The following is a 24,994-nucleotide window of genomic DNA, read 5'->3' as shown; positions in this document are numbered from 1 at the left end:
GTAATTTCCTCAATTTGCCAGGATCACTTTAATTTCTCAGAAGTGTTTGCAGCTCCTCCTGCTCTGGCACAATTTATGCTGGCCTTGGAGACGTTACTGGAAGTATTTAGCTCCCTGTAGAACTGGGCTTCAAACCTTCTCCCACCAGCACAAGGAAGCCAGCTACAGCTATTTTGAAATGTGCCTTCTCAACTATGTACAAACCAGAGGCCTCCAACCCTCGCCTTCCTTGGCTGTCGATGAAAAATAGGCAGAGAGAGAGGCAAAGAGTTTCTGAAATTAATGACAAACACAAGAGCCTGGTCTCGAGTGCTTCTCGCCCATCCACCGAGGCGGTCCCTCCTGGCAGAGTGAAAATGTGATTGATTTGCTGTGATTTCTGCTTGGGGTATTTGCTAACGTGGATTTATGGCCTTTTAATGATACAGCCACTTGCAAGTTAGACGGGTTGTTTTGGTTGCTGGTTTCGGTGCCTCTAGACTGAACTGCTTTGTGGGGCTCTGTCAGTCCCTTTTTTTTAAATGTAGGGATACTTTTGCCCCTTTCTTCCCGTTCCCGACGCTTGCAAAAGAGCTGGGAGAGACATCCAGTCCATTCCCTATCGCAGAGAGGATTTCACTGCTAAAAAAAACCCTTTAGTGTATTAAATATCCAGGAGTTCGGGGGTGGGGGGTTGTGGGTAGGGGTTTTGGGGGTAGGGGTTTTGAGGGTAGGGGTTTTGGGGGTTTTATCCCCCCCCTCCCCGATGCGGGTTGTTATCCCGGCGCATCCCTGCGGGAGGCGCTCCTGCTCCACGGCGCGGGCAGGCCCGCAGCGCTCACCTGCGCCCCGCCCCGGGGGGCTCCGGGCACGGGGGATGCGGGTGGGGATGTGGGGTCTGCCCGGAGGGAGGGAAGGGAACGCGTTGTTCTGCTCCCGAGGGGACTTTGGGGGGTATCCGAGGTGTCCCCGGAGCGTGCGGGTGCGCTCCGCTGCGGGCTGCCGGCGCTGCCGTGTTTATTTTTCCAAGCAAGGCTGTCCAACAGGCTGCAGAGCTTATTTTTAAACCACCGCGGAGGGACTTTGCCAGCGGCCGGGCTCAGGCTGAGCAGCGGCAGGGCTGCCGAGCCCCAGCACCCGCAGGCAGGCTTTAGCCCATCATCCCTGTGCTAAACGCCCGGTTGTGCCATTTTCCCTTCAAGAGCTGGGAATTTCTCTGTGACTCTGCTAGGAGCTTCCCGTTCCTCGTGCTGTTCGTGGACGGACCTCGCGATTTCCTCTGCGGGTACATCCGGCAACAGCCATACCCCAAATACCCCTGGGGATCGCCTGTCTGCCCTTCTCACACCAGCCCACAGGAGACTCCCTCTTCTTCCCCTGTCCACACCGTGCTTGGATGTCTCTCCCACCCCTTCCACAGCTCACTACAAAGACAAGCAAAACAGGCAGTTGCCCACAGCCTTCTCCCGTGGGTCCCTGTGTAAACTTTGCAGCTTTGTTTTCCCTGGACTCACAGTCCTGTCATCACCCCCCCTCTTCCTGACCTTCTCACACTCCCCTCGAAAGTAGCCGTACCTTCCATCTCTTTCCTTGCTGCAGAGGCTCTAATGGCCCGAACCAACCCTCCCCCCACCGTCTATCTCTTCTCTCCCCACGCTGCAGCCTGCTCATGGAATGATGGACAAGCTAAAGGTTGAGAAAATACAGTAAAATGCCTTTCTTATCCTGTAATGACCAAGGGGGAGGACACAACCTGATAAAAATGACAAGCCAGGAGAATTGAGAGCCAGACCCTTCACCTGCCTGTCCCTCAGTGCACAGAAAACACTCAATAGACCTGCTGTGATTGCAACTGCTGCAAGCCTGGAAAGAAAGGAATTAAGGACTGAGCCAGTTAGAGCTACAAGTTTCTGACCAAAGAAATGTCCTTCTGCTACCTGCAAAGAGACTAATTCAGAGACTTACACAGGAAGAAAACCTGAAGCAGGCTGATCATTTGGAGCTGGTGGAAAAGGCATCTGCAGCCCTGTGTTTTATGACCAGAAGGGTTTGCTTAGCATCTGGCATCTGCATAGTCCCTCTGCAGTGAGAGAGGCTCACATGACAGATAGATCCAGCTGCTTGCTTGGGCCTATCTCTGTTTTCAACCACTTACTCCTCTGTTTTTACTGGCATGATTTTTGACAGCAACCACTAGTGCTGGATCAGCCATTTCCTGACAGTGAGTGACCAGGAGGCAAACATTTCATTCTCTAAATTGCCCCAAAGGCAGTCTAAGGTGCTCTGCAGCAAACACTTGTGCTGCAAACAAAGCTCCATCCACCTCCCATTTAAACAAATTGAACCTGAAGAGGCCACAGGGAGAGGAAGATGGGGGAGATAACAGGCGTAAGGCTTCAGGTATTGCTATGGCTGCTTGAAGGAACCGTAACAGAAACTTCCATGAATTTTCTGCTCTCCTTCTTTGCTCCTGAGTCTGGATGGAGACTGAAGTAGCCTCTTTTTGCCTCTTTATGTCTGTCCTACTCAGCCTCCCACCACCCTTGTGGCTGCCTCCACCTCTTCTATCTCAGATATTGAAGCTCTCTCAAGCTGGCGCTTTCTTCCCATGCCCACCAGCAGTACTTTGGGCAAAGAGCCCCAAGTTGTACCCTGTAGTCACCTGGTGCTCCTCAAGGCACTTGCCAGCTTTGAAAAGAATGGGCTGATCGTTTAGTCTTCTTGTTTCCCTCTATTCCCTTCCTGAAACCATGTTAAAGCAGGTTAAATGACCTTCAGTAGTCCCTTTATTTTCCTGTGCTGTAACCACCACAGAGATGGTACAAAACTGTGGTGGGAGGAGCGGCAGCACACACAAATCCTGTCTGTCAGGTGGTCTCTGTATCAAAACACAGCCCTGAGCTGGATGCAGCTGCTGTGGGGTTTGAGGAAGGGGGAACAGGGGACCTGTGTAGTGTCTTGGCCAGGTGACTCAGGCTTAACACTGTGCTAGCTCCACAGATCAAACCGCCCTTTGCAGCCTGCTGTGAAGGTATTTCAGACTCCCTGATCACTCCAGGCTGAGTGATGTGAGACATCCCCCTGCACTGCATGTTCCAGATTAAAACCTCCCATGAAATCCGAGTATCCCCCATTCTTTTTAACAGGAAAAAAATTACAAAAAAAAAAAAAGAAGAAGGAAAAATAACCCCCACAATACAGACAGGTTAAAAAATTTAATTATAGGCTATTTTCTGAAAGAGAAAGGCAGGAAAGCATTATATGTGATGTATTTGCCAACAAATGTGAGCAGGGAGCCAAGGTACTGGGGAAAAGGGAATAGACTGGCGGCAAAACCCTTGAAATACTGCTGCTAAAAGCCGAGTCTCACTGAAGCCCTGCAGCCAAATTTACCCAAAGCTTTGGAGCTGAATGGATTGATCTTTTATAACTGCTGTGGTCCAGCCTAAATTCCTCCTTTTTTGCACACCTGGAGTTAGAGAGGCAAGCATGCAGCTGGGTTTCTCACTTTGCACCTTCCTCCGAACTAAGGCGTGCTCTGAGGAAGAGCAGATTCCCAGCAGTAAAGCAGGCTGGCCCTCCCTCTGTCACCCTCACCAAGGCCCTAATATGGTGGGAACCCATCTGCTGCCAGAGGAAGCTTGGGAAGCCCCAGTCACCACACATGGCAATGCCCGCTGCAAGGAGGGATCTAAGGAAGGCCACACCACTGGAGTCAGCCCCTCCGTGTGGTGCAGGTTCACGTTTAAACAGACATACATGATCAGGATGGAAAAGTTTCTGCCCTCTGCCCACCCCTGAGGTGGATACCTTCAGCAGAAGTGGGGCTGCTAAGCCAGTCCCAAATGCAGACATAGCCCTGCAGAGTCAAGGTTGACCTTTTTGAGGGCTGCTTCTGAAGGTGCCTCAGACCTGTGTCATTTTGAACCCTTGGGATTTCTGTAGAAACCCGATTCTGCTGTAACCCCGAACAGCATCACACACTGGTGGCTCCAGGCACCTGGCCCCATCACAGCACAGTTGTGAAGCAGGTAAAGGGCCATGTGCACAACAGGAAAGCATGAAATTTCCTTTTCCTGGGAAGGCAATAACAAACTGGACACAACAGGTAGACTGGTTCCAGCAAGCATTTGGCAAATGGAAGCTCTAGCCCTGCAACTACTGCAGGTAATGAGGAGAAAGGAGGACTACAGGTAACAAAAAAATGGTTCAAGACCTCCAGAGACCACGTGCAGGAAGAGCTGAAAGCTCTCCTTCTGTGGTAAAAAAGGAAGGGGCATGGGTCAACCTGTGTGTTGAGGAGCTCAGCTCCTCCCACGATGGCTCTCTAATGACTAGCTTCACCTTGGCAGCAAAGAGGCTTATTTAGGGGAGAATCAACTCATGGCAAATAAAGATCCTCATCCATCCACATATAGCAAAGCTGAAAGATCAGGTTGCTGAGAGGGACGTGGCTTTGGGTCACTGGTTGGAAGCCATTCTGCTTGTTTGCAGCGATTCTCCTCAGCAGCATTGCATGTAAGGCATTTCCCAAGTCAGCATTTATAACCTGGCCATGATCAAAGCCTCCCCTGGGGACTTTAGTCTGAGCTGAGTATGCAGCACCCATGGAGGAGGAGGGAGGGTGGCTCTGCTCTGGCTACTCCTCTAGTATAAAGCTCCTCCCAGGAGCTAATCTGCATCCAGGCCCAGGAAAGGTCAGCCTGAAAAAAAAACATCAGAATGCTTCAGAGAAAGATGTTGGGGGTGTGAGCAGAGAGAGCTGGAGTAGAGACAGCTGTGGCTGAAAAGGGCTGGGGGTGTGAGGCACTTCAACCCCCCCAGTGAGCAAGGGGTGTGTGTGGCTGGGTACTCACTGTTTCATTTCTGGGGTTTGTGCTGCTGCCTTCTGCAATGCACACATGTGTGGCTTGTTGTGATTTTATTTGTGTTCTGTGATGGGGTTTGTAGTGTGTTCGGTTTGGTTGGGTTTTTTTTCCTCTGGGATAACCAGAGTTGAAGTTGCAGCCTGTGAACTGTGGGCAATTTAACACAGGGCATGCAGGCTGTGCAGCCTGATCCACTTCTGTAGTAAGTGCATTTGCCTCCTGCTAAGGTGTTCTGGCCAAGGTCAGTGGAAATAAACACTATGGCCAGGCAGCTTGAGACAATTAACAGAAAGCATAAAGAGAGCCAATTGGCCCAGGCTGGTCAGATTAGGAAACAAAACAGTCTTTGCAAGTCTGTGGTTCAGAGGAGGGAGATGTCTTTCAGTAGGAACTTTTGTCAAGTCTTCCTTGGCTGATGCAAACCAGCATAATTGCACTGAAGTCAGGGAAAGATGCTGTTTGATCCTGGCTGCATGCTTAGGGTAGGTGTGCTTAAGGGATTTTCTGAATATATTTAGCAACCTGATTGAGATTTTTTGGTTTTTTTGGATGATGATGATGTTAAGAAAGTGAATCTGCTTGTCTAGAGACTATTTCTTGTGTAGTTTTAGTTTTTTGCCAAGGAGCTGGAAACCACAGAGGTCCAATTGAGCACTGTGGATATCCTCAGCAGTTCTTTACCAAGGTGAAAATCTCTCTGACAGGCTGAATAAGGCCCCATTTGCATGATGAGTTGGGCAACAAAGGCTGGTAGTGGAACCCCTTGAAACCAAAAGGTGTTTCCTATAAATGCCTGTGTTAACATGGCCTTGTGCAGGGGGATAGTTCTAATCAAGCTGGGTGTGGGAAGCCAGGATGTTTTTGACTTAACCTGAAATGTGTTTTGTCTTCCTTTTGACCAGAGGACAGGAAAAGACTTCGTAGTAAAAAAACAGCTGGCAACTGAGGCACCTCTTTTCTGGCTTTACGATCACTGTGCAACCAGGCTTAAATGTTCTGGGAGCAAGTTCCACCAGCTTGTTTGCAGCCATGGTAGGTCCTGAAATAGCAGCCACCAGACCTATGACTGGTTCTTCGACCTAGCAGTGCTATTTTGGCAGCAGGCCCAGGGTTAAACATAACAAGAGTCATTTTCAGTCCTTGCTCTCTTGAAGGTCAGTGGCCCAAATGGTTGGATGTTTGTCTTAGCTGCTTCCGGACAAGGTCTGCATTTTGTAATGATAAGGCAAAATTCAGAGATCCTCGTGTTGGCAACCTCCTGCTGACTCTAATTGGAAAGCGTGTTTTTCCTGAATAAGGATGTCGGGATTTGGTCATTGGCAATTTTTAATTGTTTTGACTCTTTTGAGAGGGGGGATTTCTTGTGGGTGCTACAAAGGCTCACTGCTCCCTTTTACCTCCAGTCCATGACTTTCACAGGATGGTGCAGCTGACTCTTAGCTTTAAGCCCATTAAGCCTGGCTTACCAGAGTCATCCACTGCCAGGTGAGACTTTGACATCCGTTCATCTGCTCAGGTCACATGGAAGAAGCAGTCTCCCTCTTAGCAATCAGTCTGGCTCACGCTAGCTTGCCAAATGCCTTCTGAGATGAGCCTTGTCCTCTCTACAGCTGCCTTAGAAAGCTATCAGAGAGGTCAGCCACAAATTGGTCCCATTTTTTCTGCCAGACCTCTTTGGCCTTGGCTTTCTCATCCGGTAGCATGGCACTGTATCTGCGAGGAGGACAAAAGTCAGTATCAGGCAGGAGACAAGGGGACAGCTATTTCAGGAGCAGGAGCAGCACCGAAATGAAAAGGCAGGAGGCAGCAAGAGATTAACCCTTGCAGGACATGCCTAGGCCACAGAGAGTAACATGGTGTAAAGAGCCTGGAGCCCACTTGGGACAAGAAATACCACGGCCACATCAGCAGCTCCTGAATCCTGCAGCAGGAGGACAAACAGCTCAGTCTGCAGAAGCTGGAGGCTCTCTGGGCAGCACCCAGTGACTAGTACAGAACAGACAGCACTGCTGCTGCTCTCAGACGTGCCCTGAGCTTGTCCAGACCGCTGGGAAATCAGAGTATTTGCTGTCTCCCTGGCCATGTGGGGACTTGGGATAGCTTTGAGGATTGGCACAGGATTTGGCAAACAGGCAAGAGCCGAGGAATGTGCAGGAAGACCCTGGGCATCATATCCAAAGTATTTTGGGAGTATTTTATTTCAGAGCTGTCCAGTTAATAGAAAAAGTGGTTAAGCACTCAAACTAAATGCTAATTGTTTTCCCGTGTTTCCCAGATGAGTCATGGCAAACACTGCAGCAAGCCAAATTTTGGCAGAAATAGACAAGGGATACAAAGACATACAATTGATTTCTCCCAAACTCAGAACCAGGTGGTGGAGGCAAGTTCACAAAGGATGGAAAAGGAGGATTACACTGAGGCATGGAGTTAAGAGAAAGGCACTTGAGAGCACAGGCAGAGGAGCCTCTGGGGTCCCTGTGTCCTGCCTTTGGAGAAGACACACAGAGGAGATTCCGGATTAACAAAGCCCAGCTCGTGTGGCAGAGGAGACTCGGGCCAAAACCCAAATGCAAGCAAGGGGAGCAAGCTGATGGTCTCCTTATGATTACTATGACTAGGTGAGAGAGGTGATGAACTTACTTTATGGAGTTGAGTGCAAGTTGTTTCAGGGTCCTCAGGTCAGCATTCATCCCTCCGATGGCCATGAACACCTCGTAGAAGTCATAGGAGACCCCCTTTGCCCCAAAGATAGGGGGATCATCGGGGCTGATCACAATGGGGTGCCCCTCAGCCATGAGGTCAGCTGCGGGGTGACTCCTCAAGTCAGCTACCAGCAGCAGGACCTGGGTGGGGAAGAGTGGGAGACAACAACAACAACCACACCAGGTTATTGCTACAGCTGGGTCACACTGCACACCTGCCTGTGTCAGTGTGCTCAGGGAGGGACAGCCTCCAGAGGGATGTTCAGAGTGTCCTCTGCTCTGAACTGCTGCAGGAGGAACCAGCTTGTCTCCATTGCCTATACAGAGAGATTAATTTCTTAAATAAATCACCTTCATCAAGGCCAGTGGGGTGAATAACTTGTGCTTATTTAGAACAATTGACTGTGAGCAATTCAGGAGCAATCTTTTGGTTACACATTTGCTGTAATGCTTAGCTCATGGCGTGTGGAGCTGGTATCAGGATTCTCTCCCTTACGGCTCACACCAGTAAATCTCCACCCAAAGCATCCTTTCTGCTGCCCCCAGGGGACAATGGCACCATCCTAATGTGCTGCAGAAGAGTTCCCACTGGTTATGAATTCTGCAAAACCAAGGACTTCCAGTTACAATCCCAGCTTCTCAGCCTCTGGCCCTCCTGGCTTTGAAGTATTTTCAATTATGTCTCTTAAGACACCTCTGTGGCTCTGGGCCTCATCTCCACTAGGGAGGACTGCCTTCCCAAGTTCCTCTGAATAGGAATTTAATTTTCTTTTTTGCTGACTGGCATTACAAGCCTTATATATACTCACAGTGTGTGTGTCTGCGTAGCAAACTGAGGTATAAGGTGGTGCAAAGGAAACTAAGCCAGCCTGTCTGCATCAAAACTCGTAGGTGGCACCCAGCTGACCCTCACAGTTATGGTAAACCCCTTTCCAGTGACCCAGCCACAAGACCTAAGCTTTTAACAACATACCTGGTTGGAGATGGGACAGACTTCTACAGGAATATCCTTCTTCAGAGACAAACTTTTGGCTACTGGGTGTTTAGTGAGAGCAAGTCCATGGCCAATCCTGCTGGTATTCAGTAGCAATGCATCCAGCACATTATTGTCGACAGAGGTGCCCTGCCAGTCTGAGCAGAGACAGATAAGAGTCACTGCAGTGCTGGGAGGAAACTTCTCAAACTGCTAGATGATTTTGTTAATAGATGTCCCACTTGTGAGGTGAGAGGGTTGCTCATGCTCAGAGTTTCCACTTGCGTTTTCAGTGAAACGGGGATCTAAATCTGCTCCGGATATGGCCCAGCATAGAGATACCCACTCATCTCACCTGGCTTTGGATGTTTACAGTATTGCTCTTACAGCTGAGCTAATTATGCTGGACTCCATTAATTGTCAATGGAGAGAAGGGATAATTATTGGCCTGTGCATTAGGATGAGACGTATTGTGGCTTACAAGTGCTTGCTCCTGCCTGTGGCTATAAAGGGAGCCCAGGGTAACCAACCACACTTTTTCTGTAGATGTCAACGTGCAACACACAAGGTACAAGTTAGACATGGCTCTCACACGTGGTCAGGATAAATCCCACCCACTCAGACTGAATAATACGTTGCCAATAATAACACATTGCCCCAGGAATGAATGGTACATCAGTTACTTTGATGAGCCTGTTCAGTTAAGCCTCAAGCCTGGCTCAAACGTTATTTCACCTTAAAATGTAAAATAATGGCTGGGGCACTCTGCTGCTGTTGTGGATGAGAAGTGAGTGCAGTTCCAAGGAGGAAATGGCTACCAGCAATAACTCTTACACGTGGCTCCTTGTCACACCAGGTCAAAGATGCTGAGCAATGTGACACCTACAGTCAAAAGCAGGGAGTAGGTAAGGAAGGGGTCCTGTGGGAATGCCACAGCTCCAAACTGATATGGGGAGAAGCATAGGGGAAACTGGTTATGCACACATGTATACACACACAAACCCTATAGATACAGCCAGCAAGCAAGCCAGGCTTGCTTCTGCTCTTTGCAAGACTTCAGTCTTGCCTCTGCAAGCAGTAACAAGCCTTGAGTCCTCATGCTTACCAGTCTCCCCAGCATGGAAGAAGTACGGCAAGTTGACCCCCATGGAATATGGGATGGTCAGGGCATCCTTCAGGTCCCATAAAGAATGACCTTCATCCTCATTACCAACCTGGGGGAAGGCAAAAAGGTATTTTTGAGCATGCTTGGGAAGATGGAGGGACTTGCAGCCCTAATAAATGAGGTGCCAGCTGTGCTGAAATTACAATGCTGTGGGGTAGGGAGCTGATTCTTTCAGGGGATTTTGTCAATTACACCGAACAAAATCCCGAGCTGGAGGATTTGCAATTCATTAATGCTGATTTCAGTGTGGCAGCGCAGGTTCTGGCTCTGGTATACAACACATGCCATGGTATATATGTGGTTGTAACACCAGGGGTTCATGTGAAGCCCCAGAAGAAATACAGTTACCAGGTCGAAGCCTGCCAGGGTGTCTGGGAAGCGGGCTCTGAGTGCCATGGCAGTGACGATGGCTTCTTTAATCTGGGAAACATTCAGCATCCTAGAGAGCAAGAGAGAGAAAGTGCTGCAGAAGCTGACTCCCATGGGCCTGCCTTGTCGGGGTTTGAGTTGTGAAATGGGGCCCCCAGGGGCATTTCCAAAATGCAAGTTGCTCCTGAAGCTGACAACCAGCTTCAGGTCTCTAGAGGAACAGCAGTAGAAAATTGATGTTATGAAAGGAAACCCATGAATGACCAGGAAATGCCTGGCTAGACCCTGCTGTCACTTGAGTTGAGGCATGCTTGTCTAACTCACTGGCTTTCCCACTTACCAAGCAGGGACGGGAACAGAGCAGTGTGGAGAGAAAATGTTTAGTTGTTTTTCTTTCCTCCCGACTGTTTTGTTGGGAGGTGAGACAGTAACTGCATTTCAATAGAGTTTTACATTTAGGTTTCTTCCAGCCCTATCAGACTTAAACTTCTCAGTGCATTTTGCAGACTGTGTCCATACCCCAAGCTGGCCAGAGAGGCAAGCCAGCTCTGAACTGGAAAGCTCATTGTGCCAAACCAGAGACTGCTGAGAGGTCTGCTCTCCTTGCTGAGCATCACCTCACATGACTTCATGGCATCTGGCTGACTTGGAGAGCAGCCTTGTGCCCGCCTGCCCGGGCAGCAGCACGAACATCCCGTACACAGGCTGCCGGGGAGCAGCGCCTGCAGGGTCCCACGGGGAGCTCTGCCACACCGAGTGCCCATACTCGGGCACTGCTGTCACTGCTGTCTCTGCACGGAGTGGGAGTGAGTCCAGCCTCAGGAAGAGAGCAGGCACGGCTTGGACACGCACACAGGCAGCCCTGCCCTGGCTCATTCCCGCTGCCAGGGCTCACGGACGCTCCTCTGGCGCTCACCCTGCTCGCTTCGCACGTACACAGACTTATATAGATGAGTTCTCACCCTCAGCCTTTTACACATGCCAGGGAATGCTTCAGGAGTCAACACCCCGGGTCTATGAATGCACATGGACATTGCCAACCAACTGTGGCACTCCAGCCCAGCCCTCAGCGCTGCTTCTCCCGGCCCGGTCCTCCCTCTGCCTGCCTCCGACATGGCACAGGCGCTCTTAGCCATGCTCAGCCTCTACCTGTGCGCTGCAAATACAATCTTGGCTCCAACAAAGTCTGGGTGCTCCTTCACAAACTGCCTGGTCACTTCCCGGTAGGTTGCCACAGACCACGATTTGTTGTGCCGGGTGCCATCCAGCTCATACACCTGCAGCGTGAACAGCACGTGACAAGCAGTGGTTAGAAGAGGTGTTTTACGGGAAGGTGGGAGAAATGAACTGACAAAAACCTTGGGAGAAGCAAAGTGCTATGGTCCTGAGAGCAGGGCAGGAAAACAAAAGCAGTAAAATCTGTGCAGAACATTTTCTTCTCCAAGCCTTTACAAGCTGGCAAGAACCAAGGAATGGTTTTCCTCCCTCCCATGTGATATGAGTTTCTCCATGTTCAGACGTGGCAAGCAAGCGCCCTTGAGTACCCAGCCGAGACCGTGACCTCTTACTCGTGTCTGTATCAAATGCTGGAGTGTTTTGTCCAGCTGTCTGGCGGCTCACACACGCTCTGTGCCTTGCAGTGGCAGTCTGTCAGCCGAGGCAGCCCCAAGGCACGCGATGGCTGAGCTCCATAAGCTACCAGCTGAGCTGGGCTTCTGCTCCCCTCCGCCAGAGGTTTGCTTCATGACCTTGAGTCAGTCATTTAGTCTTGCCATGCTTTCCCAGGTCTCTGGCTGCAAACTGGGAAAAGGAATCCTTTCGGCATGCTCTCTCTCATCAACTTGCTCTGGAGGTTCCTCACTACCAGGGCTGTTCTCAGGGCTTTTCTCAGGGCTTTTGCCCTGATTTCAGCAGGGGTGGAGACCCTGAATGCCCCCACTGATACGAACCCACAAAGGCCCTGCCTGGAGTCACTCACAGACAGTGGCTGAAACCACTCCATCGGTTCTCCTCTCACCCTTCTCACCATTCTTTTCTCTGTCACCTTTGTCCTCCAGCCTTCAACTGCTCCACTTTACCCCCTAACTTCCTCTCTGGAGCTGTCCCGTGCAAGGATGCCCCTCGCAAAGCCCCGCACCCCGTCACAACAGGGTGTCCCCCCTGCAGGCACCAGCAGCCGTGGGGCAGCTGCAGATGCTCAGAGGGAATTTTCCCCAGCTGCAGCCCATGGGAATGTGAGACTTTACACAGCTGAATCTGCAAACACAGCTGGGCTTAGGGGGCTTTTCCACAATGTTTGCTGTTTCGCACTAAATCCCAGTTTTCATTTACTTTACCTCAGGGGCCACTTCTGGCAGGCTTTGCTGCAAGGAGAGCTTTTGCAGTGTCAGCGCTGCTGTCCGAGCTTCGTGGAGGATCTCCAGCCACACGAGCATCTTGCTATTCCCATCACACCCTGCTCACCTTGACTTTCACCACGAAGCATTACCTGCCCTCTCACCCCGGCTTCAGCCTAGCTGTCCCCTCGCTGCCCACACTGCCCTCCATCCCAGCGTGGTGCGGCTCCTGGCGTTCCCTGCCGTGGTGCCTGAGCTGCAGGCAGCCTGCCTGGAGCTCACAGCACGTCAGCTGCCGGCTGCGAGTGAGCCCCAGGGCTCTGCAGGCTCCCACGGCCACCGCCAGCATCAGGAGCTGGATGGGAAGCGAATCTTCCCTGCCAAGCCTCTCTTCAAAAGGACTTACCACCATGTCTAAGGGCTGATGGAAAAGGCAGGGTATTTTCCAGTCAGGCCCACGCACTTGTACCATGGCAGATACTCTTGGCCTGGAAACCTGGGTGGCCTGAGGGGATGCCAGCGCTCGCACTGCCTCACAGCACAGGCATTTTGACACTGCTGTTGTTTTCTCTCTCCAGGTATCCCAAAGACAGGTGGCGGCTGAGTTCTGAGCAACCGGCTCACGGCAACCCCCAGCAAAGTAAGACACACGTAAACTTTGTGGCCTTCTCCACACCCCTTTTTTTTCCCCCCCTTTGCAATACATCCTTCTCCTCTCAGGCACGACAGAGCAGTGGCCTGCAGCCCTGACACTGAGCCCTATCTTGCTGTGGGGCCAGCCCAAGCTGCAGCAGGGCAGGGTCAGCAGCCCCGCTCCCCAGCTGCTGGGACAAAGCCAGATCAGCCTCCAAACCTGTGACAGCACCTGCCTGTCTGCTGGCGGGGTGGCTGTGGAGGCCTGCCCAGCAGCAGCAGTGGTTGCTGGGGCACAGATATTCCTCTGCAGCTGTCTGGAGCCCACCAGCCATGGCATGCATGGGCTGTGAGCTAAGGAAGCTGCTGGCAGGCACGCTCAGGAGCTGGGATGCCAGCAGGACATCAGCATAGCTGGTGCATCCGCTGGATGCCGTGGGGCCAGCAGCAAGCTGCCACCTGCATTCCCAGGCACGAACCACCGCCACCTGGTCCTTCAGGTGCTGCCGGAGGGACCTCGCACAGCAGCTCCAGTCCCGTTGTAGTGGACTGCTGAGAACATGGGTGGTGAGGACCAGCAGACCCAGAATGTTTGTTTTGGTAAGTCATCTGCCCCTCTGACAGAACTCCCACCCCCATGGAGTCCTGCGTGGAGCTGGGCTGGAGAATTGTATGGGAAAGGCATGTCTGCAGTGACAAAACTGTCACTGGGAAAGTGGGAACACGTATTGGTGTGGTCTGCTGGTGCCTGGGGAGGCGTTAGGGCAGAGTAGGTTTGTAGGACAATCTGACCAGCTCTGGGTGACACGCAGGGAGAAACGCCTGAACCATTACCAGCAGATTTTGGTGTTAGTAGCAATGAAAGGAGCAGTTCATACTTCAGACACACAGCTGAATTTTTAAGTTGTCTGCAAATTGTGGAAGGTTGTGTTTTTCCAATTGATTAACTCGCCTGTTCAGAGCAATCATTCTGAAATAAGCCGAGGGTTTAAAATGACATAAACTATTCCAGAATAAGTCTCTATTCAAGACAGGAAACTTGTTCAGAATAGCTGCCACAGAACACGTGATTCTGGTGCAGACAAAACTGAGCTGCATCTTCCCAATGAGCAAGGTTTTGACACAGCTCCCAGTCTCACTGTACACTGTAGTTTTGTGCTGGTGTGACAGCAGGTATCTCCCTTAGCCATTAAGAACAAAGAATCCCTCACTCTCAAGCCCTTCCCTATGCAAATCTCCAAGAAAGACTTTTGAATATGATCAAGGTTTTCCAGCATCCTTAGAAGGGCAGGTAGGCAAACATCCAAAAACTAAATTCAAGATAGGGCTTGAGAAAGGTTATGGAGAAAAAGGGATTTAAAAGACTACTAGAGAAGCCAAACCCCACGTACCGCGGGCAGGATAGCTCTTATCTCGACATACTGTATGTTATCTTCATAGAGCTCCAGCAGCCCCTGGTAGAAATAGGCCTTGAACACAGGTGCATAGCAGATAAGTCCAGAGGCAGTGAGAAAGATTTCTTCAAATCTTTTCCAAATGAAAGCCTGAGAGGGGTAGGCCAGCTCAGGGGCATCTGTCACCAGGGTCAGGTTTCTCAGCAAGCTATAGAAAAGGGAGAAGAGAAGGAATGAGGAGAACAAACAGAGCCTGTTGGCACTGCAATACAACAGGCATAACAGCGACTGGTGCAATGAGGAAGCATTCGGGTCATTTTTCTGCCACCTGTATTTACTCCTCTAATGGCTGGCACAGAATTCATATGGTACACACTGAGCTGTAAGCAGGGTAGGAGTAGGTGTTTAAGACCTGCCCCTCCCTTTCTCAAGGGCAAAATCTTGAGGAGGAATAGAGTTACAAAAGCAAGTATGGTGCTTTTGTATCAATTACACTCTGCTGCCCAGGGTATCCCTAATCTGAAAGCAGGCATGCACATTACTCCTGCAGACAACATATTTTCCCAAGAATCTTCAATGCACATAAAATGTTACAACACCTGACCCTCTGTTCAGCACCTAAAAGGCAGACTGAGTTTACAGGAGATGCCATGGGCTGGGCCACCACCAACCTGCCTACTGAGCCCGTAAGTTGTCCTGGTACCTTTCTATTGTCAGAGTATGCCATCTGAAAAACGCAAGGGGAAAACAATTCCGAATCAGAAATCATTTTTCCCCACCAGTGAGAACAAACCTGATGCCCTGCCTGCCTTGCTGATAGCTACTTCAGGGAAACAGCTGATAGGAATCTCAGTCCTGGCTTTTCCTTGGCATGACAGAAATGTATTTATTCCTCCATACACTCAGCTGGCACATAAGCCTCTTTCGGAAGTCCAGAGAGACAGTGGGTTGTTTTATCAAGCAGAGTTTAAGGGAATCAGTAAATCACAAGATTATGTAATTGTGGGTGACAGCTTGCATTTAGGACAGGGTGAACATCTGTGCCACACCACTACCCTCTGGCAAGCTGATAGCCTTCATCCCACCTGAAGCCTTGCCTCTGGCAAAAGCCCCCCTTCTTCCACCTGAAGAGTAGCTCATAATAAATTTCTCATACCAGTGGGCAAAGTCTAAATGGCAATGCAGGGGTGATTCACTTCATTCCTGGGTGGAGAAATGGAAGCCATCACAGCACCTATAGATCGGTTTTCTTGCTGGCACAGTGCTTATCTCGTGTCAGGGACTAAGCAAGTTTAGGTAGAAGTACTTTCAGCCATGCTTCAGCTTTCATCTGAGTATATTGTTTCCCCTCAAGAACAGCTACTGATCTATAATAATGTTTCCTGTTTGATGTCTTGGCCCCCATCCTCGTGCAGTGCTCTGCTCTGTTATATGGGAGGTGTGGCTTTGATTTGTGATCTTATTATCTTCATCCAGGACACTGGATGGAATTAAACCCCCACAGCCCCCCTACAGACGTAAAATGTGATCTGGTCCAAATTCATAAACTAAGACATGCTGGGCAGATATGCCTTCTGAATCCCTCCATCCTGCCCATAAAACAGAGCCCATTCCCCCAGGATTTGCCTGCTCTTTCACTCTCTAAGGATTCTCTTCCAGGGGCTGCAGTTTCATTTCTCCCTCACTCTGTTAATTTCTTTGCCAGGAACAAACCTGTACCTAAAGAGATGCTCCTGCTGTTAAGGATGAGATTTTAAATGCTCAGCAGTCAGGAAAACTCAGAGTTAAGGTTTCCACAGCAACTTGGGCTCTGCCTTCCCATGCATTACAATGGGGGCTTTGGTGCCATTATCACAGGACACTGGGCAACCCCAACCACTGCTCAGTAATCCATGCAACCGGAGAAGACCGAGCCGGACCACGGAAGGGGCGGGCAGCGAGAGCACGCAGCGGTGGGAGACACCGCGGCATCGCCCCAGAAACCAGGAAGGCAGGAGCCGGGAGCATCTTGGAAGGCGCTGATCCAGCTGCCCGAGCTGCGGAGAGGGAGGCAGCCTCCGGCAGAAAGGGTGTGCTGCTGCTCACCGGGGAGGTTTCGTGTGGGAAGAGCTGGGGAAAAGAGATTTTTCCCCTTCCCTCCTGGCCGAAGGGCAGCTCCCCTCCAGCTCCGCACGCCGGCGGAGAGCACCTGCCCGGAGCCGGGAGCCGAGCGGGGCTGCTCCCGCCGGCGCTGCGAGCACCGAGGGAAAAACCTCCCCGTGGATCAAAAGGCCGTGCAAGCCCGTTCTCGCCACTCCAGGCAGCTCTGTTTCAGATAAGGATGGGTGGTTAGTCGGGCTCCCACCACCTTCTCCCCTTGTCCTGTGAGAACTCGGCTCCTCCAGCGATGCGCGCACGCAGGGCTCCGCTCCCTGCCTTTAAATCTGGCTGTACAAACTCGTGGTTGTTTACTTAGCCTGTGCTCTTGGGCTAGAAACAGCAATAAATCCCCACACCACCCTGCTCCTAAAAGCACATAAATCAAATTGTGCTCCTCTTTATAATCCCCTTCCCTTTGAGACTGATTATTGATCCTTACAACTGTTGAAGATTTATTGCATAATAGTGATCCATCCTTGATAACCAGATAATCTCCTAAGGATTCGGGGGGTTTTGTCATCAGTAGCTCATGCAGATGAACCAATGCTTCATAAATACTTTTTTTTTTTTTTTTTTTTGCTTCTTTTCTGGAATGGGCCTTTGCCAGTGATCAGGTGCAGACTACAAATAGCCTTCCATGTCATGTCATATATGCACTGAACAATGCTATTGCAACGCATATGCCCAAAGGGGCACAGCTAAAATGACCAGCCAAGGATTATTTATTTTCTGCTGTGGGTTTGCTTTCTCTTTTCCTGAATTTCTTCCCCCATTTTCCTTTCCTGTGCTATGTAATACAGAAGTGAAAGGTTTTGTTGCCTTGTTTTTAAAGGGATTCTTTTTCCTGCTTCTCTTTCTGTTCTCGATGGGTAATTATGCCCCTCTCCTCACCGTAGTATCTAAATGTCTTCCAGTGGTGCATTAAATAGTGTGACTAACATCTGTCACATGTGGTTCATTCGCTTTCTCTAGCTCTCTCTCATCCCCTCTTCTTCTCCCCAAGGGGAGACTTGTAGAGGGAGCGGAGTGCTTTGTTTCTGTAGTGGGTTTTTATTCCCTTTTTTCCCCTCGTAATGCACACACTGCCCTATTTTTCTGTGAGATAAGGCAGTCAGAGGACACAGAGGGGAAGGTGATGGCGGCCTGGGCAGCCGCCAGCGCCCAGGGGAGTTGTCCCTGCAGCCTCGGCCATGGTGTCAGCTCCCTCACAGATGACTTCATCCTGGTGATAGAGAGCTCTGCTGGGCACAGCCTCAATCCTTGGGCTGCTGGCGGGGGGTGTGCGGTGGTATTTTACAAATATCTGGAATGTCAATGCTGCTTCCCTAAATATCCGGGGGCATGCTCTTGCTTTAGAGATGGTAGCCATTACGTTGCCTCTTGAGGGAAAGAATGACATTCTCCTGTATCGTAATTGATTGTGAAGAAAATAAGTGAGGATTGTTTTTCCTTTTAAGTATGAAAGCAAAATTCCCTTCCTTTCGCTGTCCCTTGGCCCACGGTCTCCTGGCTCTCCTAACAGCATCCTTTTGGAAGCTTACCAGTAACACAATACTCCAGGGTCTTGGCCCATGAGATGTGTGTTTTGAATAGGAATGATTAGACTTTCTCTTGAGGGAAACAAATAAAAGGAGTCCCTTCCAAAGCACACACACATATGTATATGTACCTAAAAATGCAAACAGCACAAATTATGCAGATTCCCCTTTCTTCCACCCCTTCCTGGTCAGAAATGCTGTAAGGTGAAAGAGGTGTAGTGTCTCAGAAACATTTCCATTGTTCCTTCACATTTTGCTGATCCACCCTGTCTTGCATGAGAGCCCTTCCCTGCTGCCATATTCCCTTGACACTTCCTTGAAACCACCCAACTATCCATCCGTTCTTTCCTCTGACATCTGCTTTCTCTCAGCTTGTCAGTGCTCAAGGGCAAAGAGGAGTGCAGGATAGAGGTAGCCTGGGATGCACATGTTCAAGAGACTGGGAGAGTTTCCAGAAACTGAGAAGCAGAACAGATTGGCGCCTATTCCTGGCTAGAGACCTATTTCCAGACGGCCAAAAACATTCCTAACCCCTAGACTAGTACCCAGGGATTAGATGAAAATAGGAGGGGAAGTGCCTCAGTGTGGCTGTTGTTGGTGTGTTTGCACATTATGTGCAATGGCTCCTCTGTGATTTTGTGGTGATGAACACGGAAGGAGAAGAAATGAAGGACAACATACTCAAATGGGTAAGTGAGCACCCAGGATGCGAGAGATCCAAGTTTGTACTTGGCTCAGGCACACGTCTGCTGAGGAAAATCACTTCCTTGGCCTCTGCTTTGGTTTCCCCTCCACATTTGGGAAGACCCTTGCAGCAGGGCTCTGTCTTGTGCCCTGTGCAGTGCCTGCCACTCTGAAGTCCTGCTCTGACTTGTGGCCACTAAACATTGTCAGACAAACACAAAAGAAGAGGAATGTGGCAATACTGCCTCTGGAAACAAGTGTTTCCACACAGGAGCAGAGGGAAGCACACAGTGCACAGCTCCAGTCACCCAGGTGTACAGGATGCCCTGGCCTTTAGCCTCTGCCAGAAAGTCACGGAATCACGAAAATCACGCCATGGAAACACAACTGAAACCAAGTGCAATGAAGGGTTGCTCCTAAGACAGTTCTAAATGCCCAGTGCAATCGCTTGGGCTTTAAGGAAGTGAAGCTGTTTCAAAATCCAATCTCTTGCACATGATTTATGGGTCTCCTGGTGAGGCTGAAGAGAGCTGGCGCTGTCATCTTTCCTTCCTCATCACTCCCAGCAGAAATGGAAGGGAGCTAATGGAGAACCAGTTTTCTCTTTGGAAGACAGAGATGAGTGACTTCTCACTGGATATTATTTCGTCCATCACGTGTCAAGGCAGTTGAGCCTCAGGATACAAAAGGTCAAGAGCCCAGGGTCTGGCATCACTTTCTCCTTCCCTCTGGACCTCCATAAGAGAGGGATGGTGGATGCCCTCAAGAGTCAGACCCCTCTGCCCTGCCCATTGCTGGTTTTGGGGAGGGAAGGCAATACCATGCCACGAGTCTGGAAGCTTCAGCTTCTCAACCTGACCTTCTTCCCAGATCTGCAGGGAGGGGATACCAGCTCACTAAGAGTTAAAAGGTCTCTCTTTAAGAGCACAAAACCTCACTGAAGAGCACTGCAGTAAAACCCACCAAGTTTCACTTCGGGAATGCAGGAATTAGGGTCATCTGCACTGCCTTAATCCAGCCCTCTCCTTGTGTGTTGGCATGGCAATACTCTCTGTCATTACATGACACCCCGCACTCTTTTTTTTCCTGCAGGACCCCAGCCCCCGGAGCGCCACGGACAGCAGTGCCCTCTGAATGGATGGCTACTCAATATTTTCCTTTGTCCTCATCGCTCAGTGTCTGCCTTCATGCATTATTTAGCGTGCTCTCTCCAGCCCCCCACACACCGCGGCAGAACTGCAGGCTTCCTCTTGGCCTTTTCAGCGGGGCTTTGTCCCGGGATCAATGGCCCCTGGATGGGGAGATAGGATTCTGTCTTCCCATCACCACTGGCTGGAGGGGGAGCCAGGCTCTTGCCAGCCACCTGTAAGTGATTAAATGCTAGGTGGTTCAGAACAGCCTGGTCCTGATAAAAGGCAGGAGGGTGAGTGATGCTCTGGGGAGCTGTGTGAGCTCCTGGACATCTGCAGGAGCCTTGCCTGTAAGGGCAGAAGCTCTGTTAGCAGGAGGGTGTTTGGGGGGAAGGAGCCCTACCAGGCAGGGCTCCTGTGCCCAGGAGGGTGAGCTGCAGTTCCTGGTGCCTGAGGGTCCTGTTGGGAAGGAATGCCTCGTGCTTCCAGGTGCTGGGTGCCAGTGGGGTTTCAAAGGCAGTCCTCAGAAAACAAGTTTGGTGTTTGGAGGGAGAGCTGGGTTGGGTTTTATTTCGGGAAGTTTGAGGGTTTTTTGCCAGTGCAGTAATTAACATAAGTCGTTTGCCCAACTTCTTGCTCTGAATGAAAACAATTACTTTGCAAATGACTTTTGAGCTGTTGGGGAGAGCCTGTTCTTCAGCTCCTGGCTTCCTCATCCAGTTTTTGCATACCTCACTGGATGAGGCACCGTGCAGCCCTGTCCCACATTGAGAGTCCATCCAGCCTGGGTGCTGAGGTGGGGACAGGTCTCATAAATCTACTTAAACCACTGTCCCCAGCATGTCAGTGTGCACAGAAGAATTCAGTTCTTAAGGTCCCTGACTCTGGTGTACTTAAAGCAGCAGCCATCAAGCTCTTATACTGCTGTTTGCTTTTTCATGTGCACAGCCCTAAACGGAGTTCCTCACTTCCAGAGCAGCAAGCAAACGGGAAAGCTGGACCAGGATGACCCTGCTGGCTACACACAATGCTGCCGTGGAGCACCAACCCCTCTTCACTCACCCTCTGTCAAACTCGGTCACGTTGCTCAGCTGTCTCCGGTAGGTCTCCAGCAGAAGCCACTGGGAGCACTGGGCCGGCAGAGGGTGGGGAGGGCTCGGCTTGGAGAAGCGGAAGCGCACGGAGCCCGTGTGGGTGAAGCAGATGTAGCAGTCGGGGAGGTAGGAGGCATTGTACACCAGCCAGCCCACGCTCAGCATGGCGTAGTCGTGCAGGTGGAGGACAGCACCTGGTGGGGGACAAGGACATCCTGATAAGTCCAGGCGGCTGGGGAGAAGGTTTGACGTGATAACAGTTTGTTTGCCCATCCAGGGGCATCTGGAAATGCTTCTAGAAGGCTGTGAGTGATCTCTCCCAGCAAGGACTGCACGGCTGCTCTGCCTCCCCCAGGCTGGAGGATGTGGCCCCCTCCACATCAGACACTGGGCAGGCAGAGCGTGACAGCTCCCTGGGAGCACAGGGAGGGGGGAAATCAATAGGGAGCTCTGCTTCTCCACTGGGATGGAAAATGCTCCGAGTTATTAAAGGTCTTTCAGACAGACTTTGCTGTGAGCTGGCTCTGGCTGCACTGATTTAAAGAGGAGCTCTCACAGTAGGCAGCAGTTTACAAGGCATGCTGGCTAAAGCACACCTGAAGCAAAGCTCTGTTTGGATCTCAGCTTCAATTTTTGTGTCTAGTCTGTGTCTCTTCTTTCAGCTCTCTGAACTCTGGCATACACCAAAATCCCAGACCATGTTACACTGGGGAATTGCACTCAGATGCAGAAGTACAATTTTATTCTGTGCTTTACCAAAAGCATGCTCGCTTACGTTGTGCATCTGCTGCTGGCCAGCACGAAGGGCCTCTGGGACACTCTGTTATTGTGCAGTATGTTGGCAACTGCCAGTCTTCCTGGCACAGGAAGCATCCTCTGCATGCTCACCTTCCTTATCATTTCATTTTGCTGAAATCTCTCCTTTTCCAAAGACTCCTGATGTTATCGGTACTTGAACTAAGCTTCACCTTTGTAAAGGGAAGATACTGTGAGAGCTGAAGTCTTAGAGATGTATTTTATTAGTCTAGGGGAGACCTCTTAGTCAAAACAGCTTTGATGCCCTTAGGGGTAAAGGGAGACCATGAGCAGCAAGACCAAGACACAAGACTGGTATATATTTGACATTAGATTAGGTTCAAGACTGTAATTTATAGTGGACTAATCTAATATGGACTCTAATGTCTGTGATCTCCCACTAGAGAGGGTCTGGCTGTAAAGATGCTGAGGAGCTGTGGTTGCAGCTCCCAGCAGAGCTGGTGCACCAGACTGGGCATGCTGCAGCTGTCTGACCCTCCTCTGGCTGCCAATGTCACCTTCTTCCAGATGTGAGCAGCAACAGGAATTACAATAGTGCTTGAAACAACAGGAACTCCCCGGGGCTCAAGTCCTACTCAAACAGCTATGAGGATGTGGTCTTGGCCCTGAAAGCTTATGGCCCTTGCAAAGATTCCAAGAACCCATTTTAACATCACCTGGATTGAAGAGTGTTAATTATTTGTTTTGACTCCCACTTGGTATCAGTGACACTGGAGGTGAAGAGGGGCGTTTTAAATTCCCAGCTGTTCAATTCAGCCATGAAAGGATGACAGCATTTCTGACATACTAATCATTTATGGTAACAGATCAGGATGCTGCAAGACAGGGATCTGCATCCCACAGCAGAGACAGTGAGGGAGAAGTTGGGAAGATTGGATGGGGCCCTGAGCAATCTGGCCTTGAACACTTCCAGGGACGGGCATCCACAACTTCTCTGGGCAAGCTGTGCCAGTGCCTCATTACCCTCTGAGTAAAGACTTTCTTCCTAAACTCTAATCTAAATCTCTCCTCTTTTAGTTCAATGCTGTTCCCCCTGGCTGTGTCACTATCTGCCCATGTAAAAAGTTGCTTCTCTCCCTTTTACAAGCCCACCTTAAGTGCTGGAGGTACAGAGGCTTTAGCTTGTACACAACAAGCAAAGAAACTTCCAGTGCTAGAGGTAGCCCCTTCCTCCTCTAGTGCCCCCAGACTTTCCAGTAGACTTCCAGGTCTGCCACAGAACCACCTGCAGAAACACTTTTTGGGGGATACAACACTTTTGGCTAAGACAGAGAATAACACAAGGTTGGTAGCCTGTTTGTGGAATGTATATGTGGGAAAAAGAGAGGCCCTGGCTGGAACATGCTGAGTAAATGGGGATGTCTGCTATTTCTTGTTGTCTTTGCTTCCTCTGCCCCTTCTCCACTCTTGAAAGACTTAAAGGATCCATATTGTAAGTTAAACCAAAAGCCACAATTGCTGGAAATGGGTATTCATCCAATCCATCCCCCTCTTCCTCTCTCCCCCTACCCCGCCCCTGAGCTCAGAGTCAGGGCTTTTCCTGGAACCCAATGAGCACAATTTACAGCTCTCATAAGCTTGTCTCCCACATCTCGTGTTTTGTCCCAGCTCAGAAAGCAAAAGGTGAGAAAGGATGAGTAAGATGAGACTCCTTAAGCCAAGCCTACCTTTTGGCATGCGCTTTAAGATGCTGAACACCGTGCTCTGATCAATGAGGCTCTTTGCCCGGAAGAAGTGCATGCTTGGAGGAAACTGTCCCGTAGTTATGGCTGCTTCCACTTCCTTCTTCTTGAGGTTTACGAGCTTAGTGCTGAGCTGCTGCTCCTGCCTACTCAGCACCAAGTTGCCACCTGTCTGATGGGCTTTCTCCTCCTGCATCAGGGAGTCCCGGTCCTTCCAGAGAGGGGTGGGAAGGCAGAGGGAAGCCAGACTCAGGAGAAGATATGCCAGCCTTATGCCTTGCCCAGATGGAGGTTTCATCTTAGAGCTGCACCTTGACAGGGAGAAAAGACTGAAGCGTTAGCAGAGGTCAGGAGGTGACACCTCAGCAATGGGATGTGAAGCTGTTGGCCCATCCTGCAGGAGTAGGGGGTTAATGGGATGCTCAGTACTGGCAGGAGCACCTGGTACCAGTGTCCCCTGAATTTAGGGCTCACTCCCTATGTATCAGCACACTCCCTATGGCTGGATAGGGTGAAGAGAAATTGCTCCTTGGATCAGATTAGCACATCAAGGCAAAGGTCTAGCCCTGGAATGGGGGATCGGTGGCATCAGGACTCTGCTTGCCAGCTGGGATGGAGCCCCAGTGAATAAGGGATGCTGGTGCCAAGGTGCTGGCTGTGCTGACAGTAAGGAGCTTGGCTTGAGCTAATCAGATCCCAATTCCCTCCAGTCGAGAGAAGATCCTGTTGCACCCTTTTAGTATATTCCAGCTATGGGCAGAAAACCCCAAGGCTTCCTCTGCAGGAACAGAGGTGTGTCCTTTCCTTGCAATCCCAGAAGAAAGAAGACGGAAGTGAGACCATGGGAGTAGTAAGAGATCAGAGGAGACAGGCACATGTGAACTCTGCGAGCCCTCCCTCCCCCCAAAAAGCACAACTGCAACACCAGGCTTTAGTGACCCTCCACGCCAATCTCTCCAGAGCAAAGCAGGCTGGAGAAAGGCTCAACATTTTGAAATAATCCTATGCGAATTACACAGAAAGGCCCTGCTTGTGCATGTGTCTTCTGCTTCCAGCCTCTCCTCCACCTGTGGCCCAGGAGGACATCCTCATGCCCTTTAGTTGGTCCCAGGGGATGAAGGCGTGCTGGGGCAGCCAACAGAGCAGGGGTGGATGCAGCCCCATATCAGGCCTGGCTCTGGGCTTAGAAAAGGAAACATCCTAAAGAAAGTGTTATCTTATCCGTGGTGAGACTGACTCACTTACTGTTGACTCTGCTCCTGCTGGCATCCAGAGCTCATCCAGCAGCTGCTGCCCGAGGGAGCGGCTCTCTCCCTCGCCAGCCAGCACTGTCCGGCACGGGTCAGGAGCAGGGTCCGACCCTGCAGCGAGGCACACCGAGTTCCTCTTCCTGTGCTGCCGCCCCGGCTCGCCCAGCTTTTATTTCTCCCCAGCTGGGCTGCTTCATGAATATATAAGGAGGAGGAGGAGGCAGGGGAGGTCATGAGAAAGT

The 24,994-nt window shown here is 50.6% G+C and overlaps 1 protein-coding gene across 3 annotated transcripts; it reads right to left on the bottom strand.

The window, feature by feature from the left end:
* Positions 1-3,175: 3,175 nt before the first annotated feature.
* ADA2 (adenosine deaminase 2) lies at positions 3,176-24,921 on the bottom strand. 3 transcript variants are annotated; one of them, XM_032107056.1, is made up of 10 exons: positions 24,744-24,919; positions 23,488-23,813; positions 20,973-21,198; positions 14,417-14,627; positions 11,206-11,333; positions 10,036-10,126; positions 9,628-9,736; positions 8,523-8,680; positions 7,488-7,690; positions 3,176-6,560 (listed from the first exon to the last, which is right to left on the bottom strand). In XM_032107056.1, the coding sequence occupies exons 2-10, from the start codon at positions 23,798-23,800 to the stop codon at positions 6,452-6,454; spliced, it is 1,548 nt and encodes a 515-aa protein (XP_031962947.1). In that variant the 5' UTR covers positions 23,801-23,813; positions 24,744-24,919; the 3' UTR covers positions 3,176-6,451. The 3 variants fall into 3 exon arrangements, with proteins under 3 accessions (XP_031962947.1, XP_031962945.1, XP_031962946.1); XM_032107054.1 differs by having other exon boundaries at positions 24,748-24,919; XM_032107055.1 differs by lacking the exon at positions 3,176-6,560 and adding an exon at positions 6,567-7,333 and having other exon boundaries at positions 24,748-24,921.
* Between the last annotated feature and the right edge of the window lie 73 nt (positions 24,922-24,994).

This window comes from Corvus moneduloides, chromosome 4 (genome assembly GCF_009650955.1).
Source record: "Corvus moneduloides isolate bCorMon1 chromosome 4, bCorMon1.pri, whole genome shotgun sequence".
Classification (NCBI taxonomy): Eukaryota; Metazoa; Chordata; class Aves; order Passeriformes; family Corvidae; genus Corvus; species Corvus moneduloides.
The sequence above is the reverse complement of the archived record's forward strand: the minus strand, read 5'-3'. Positions and strand labels throughout refer to the sequence as shown.

Coding starts and splice junctions, on each gene's coding strand:
- ADA2 (XM_032107054.1), bottom strand. CDS start 24,782: ATGAGCTCTGGATGCCAGCAGGAGCAGAGTCAACA. Junction 11,334..14,416: donor TAAGAGCTATCCTGCCCGCG/GTACGTGGGGTT, acceptor TTCACGCTGCAG/GTGTATGAGCTGGATGGCAC. Junction 8,681..9,627: donor CTTCCATGCTGGGGAGACTG/GTAAGCATGAGG, acceptor GTCTCTGCTCAG/ACTGGCAGGGCACCTCTGTC.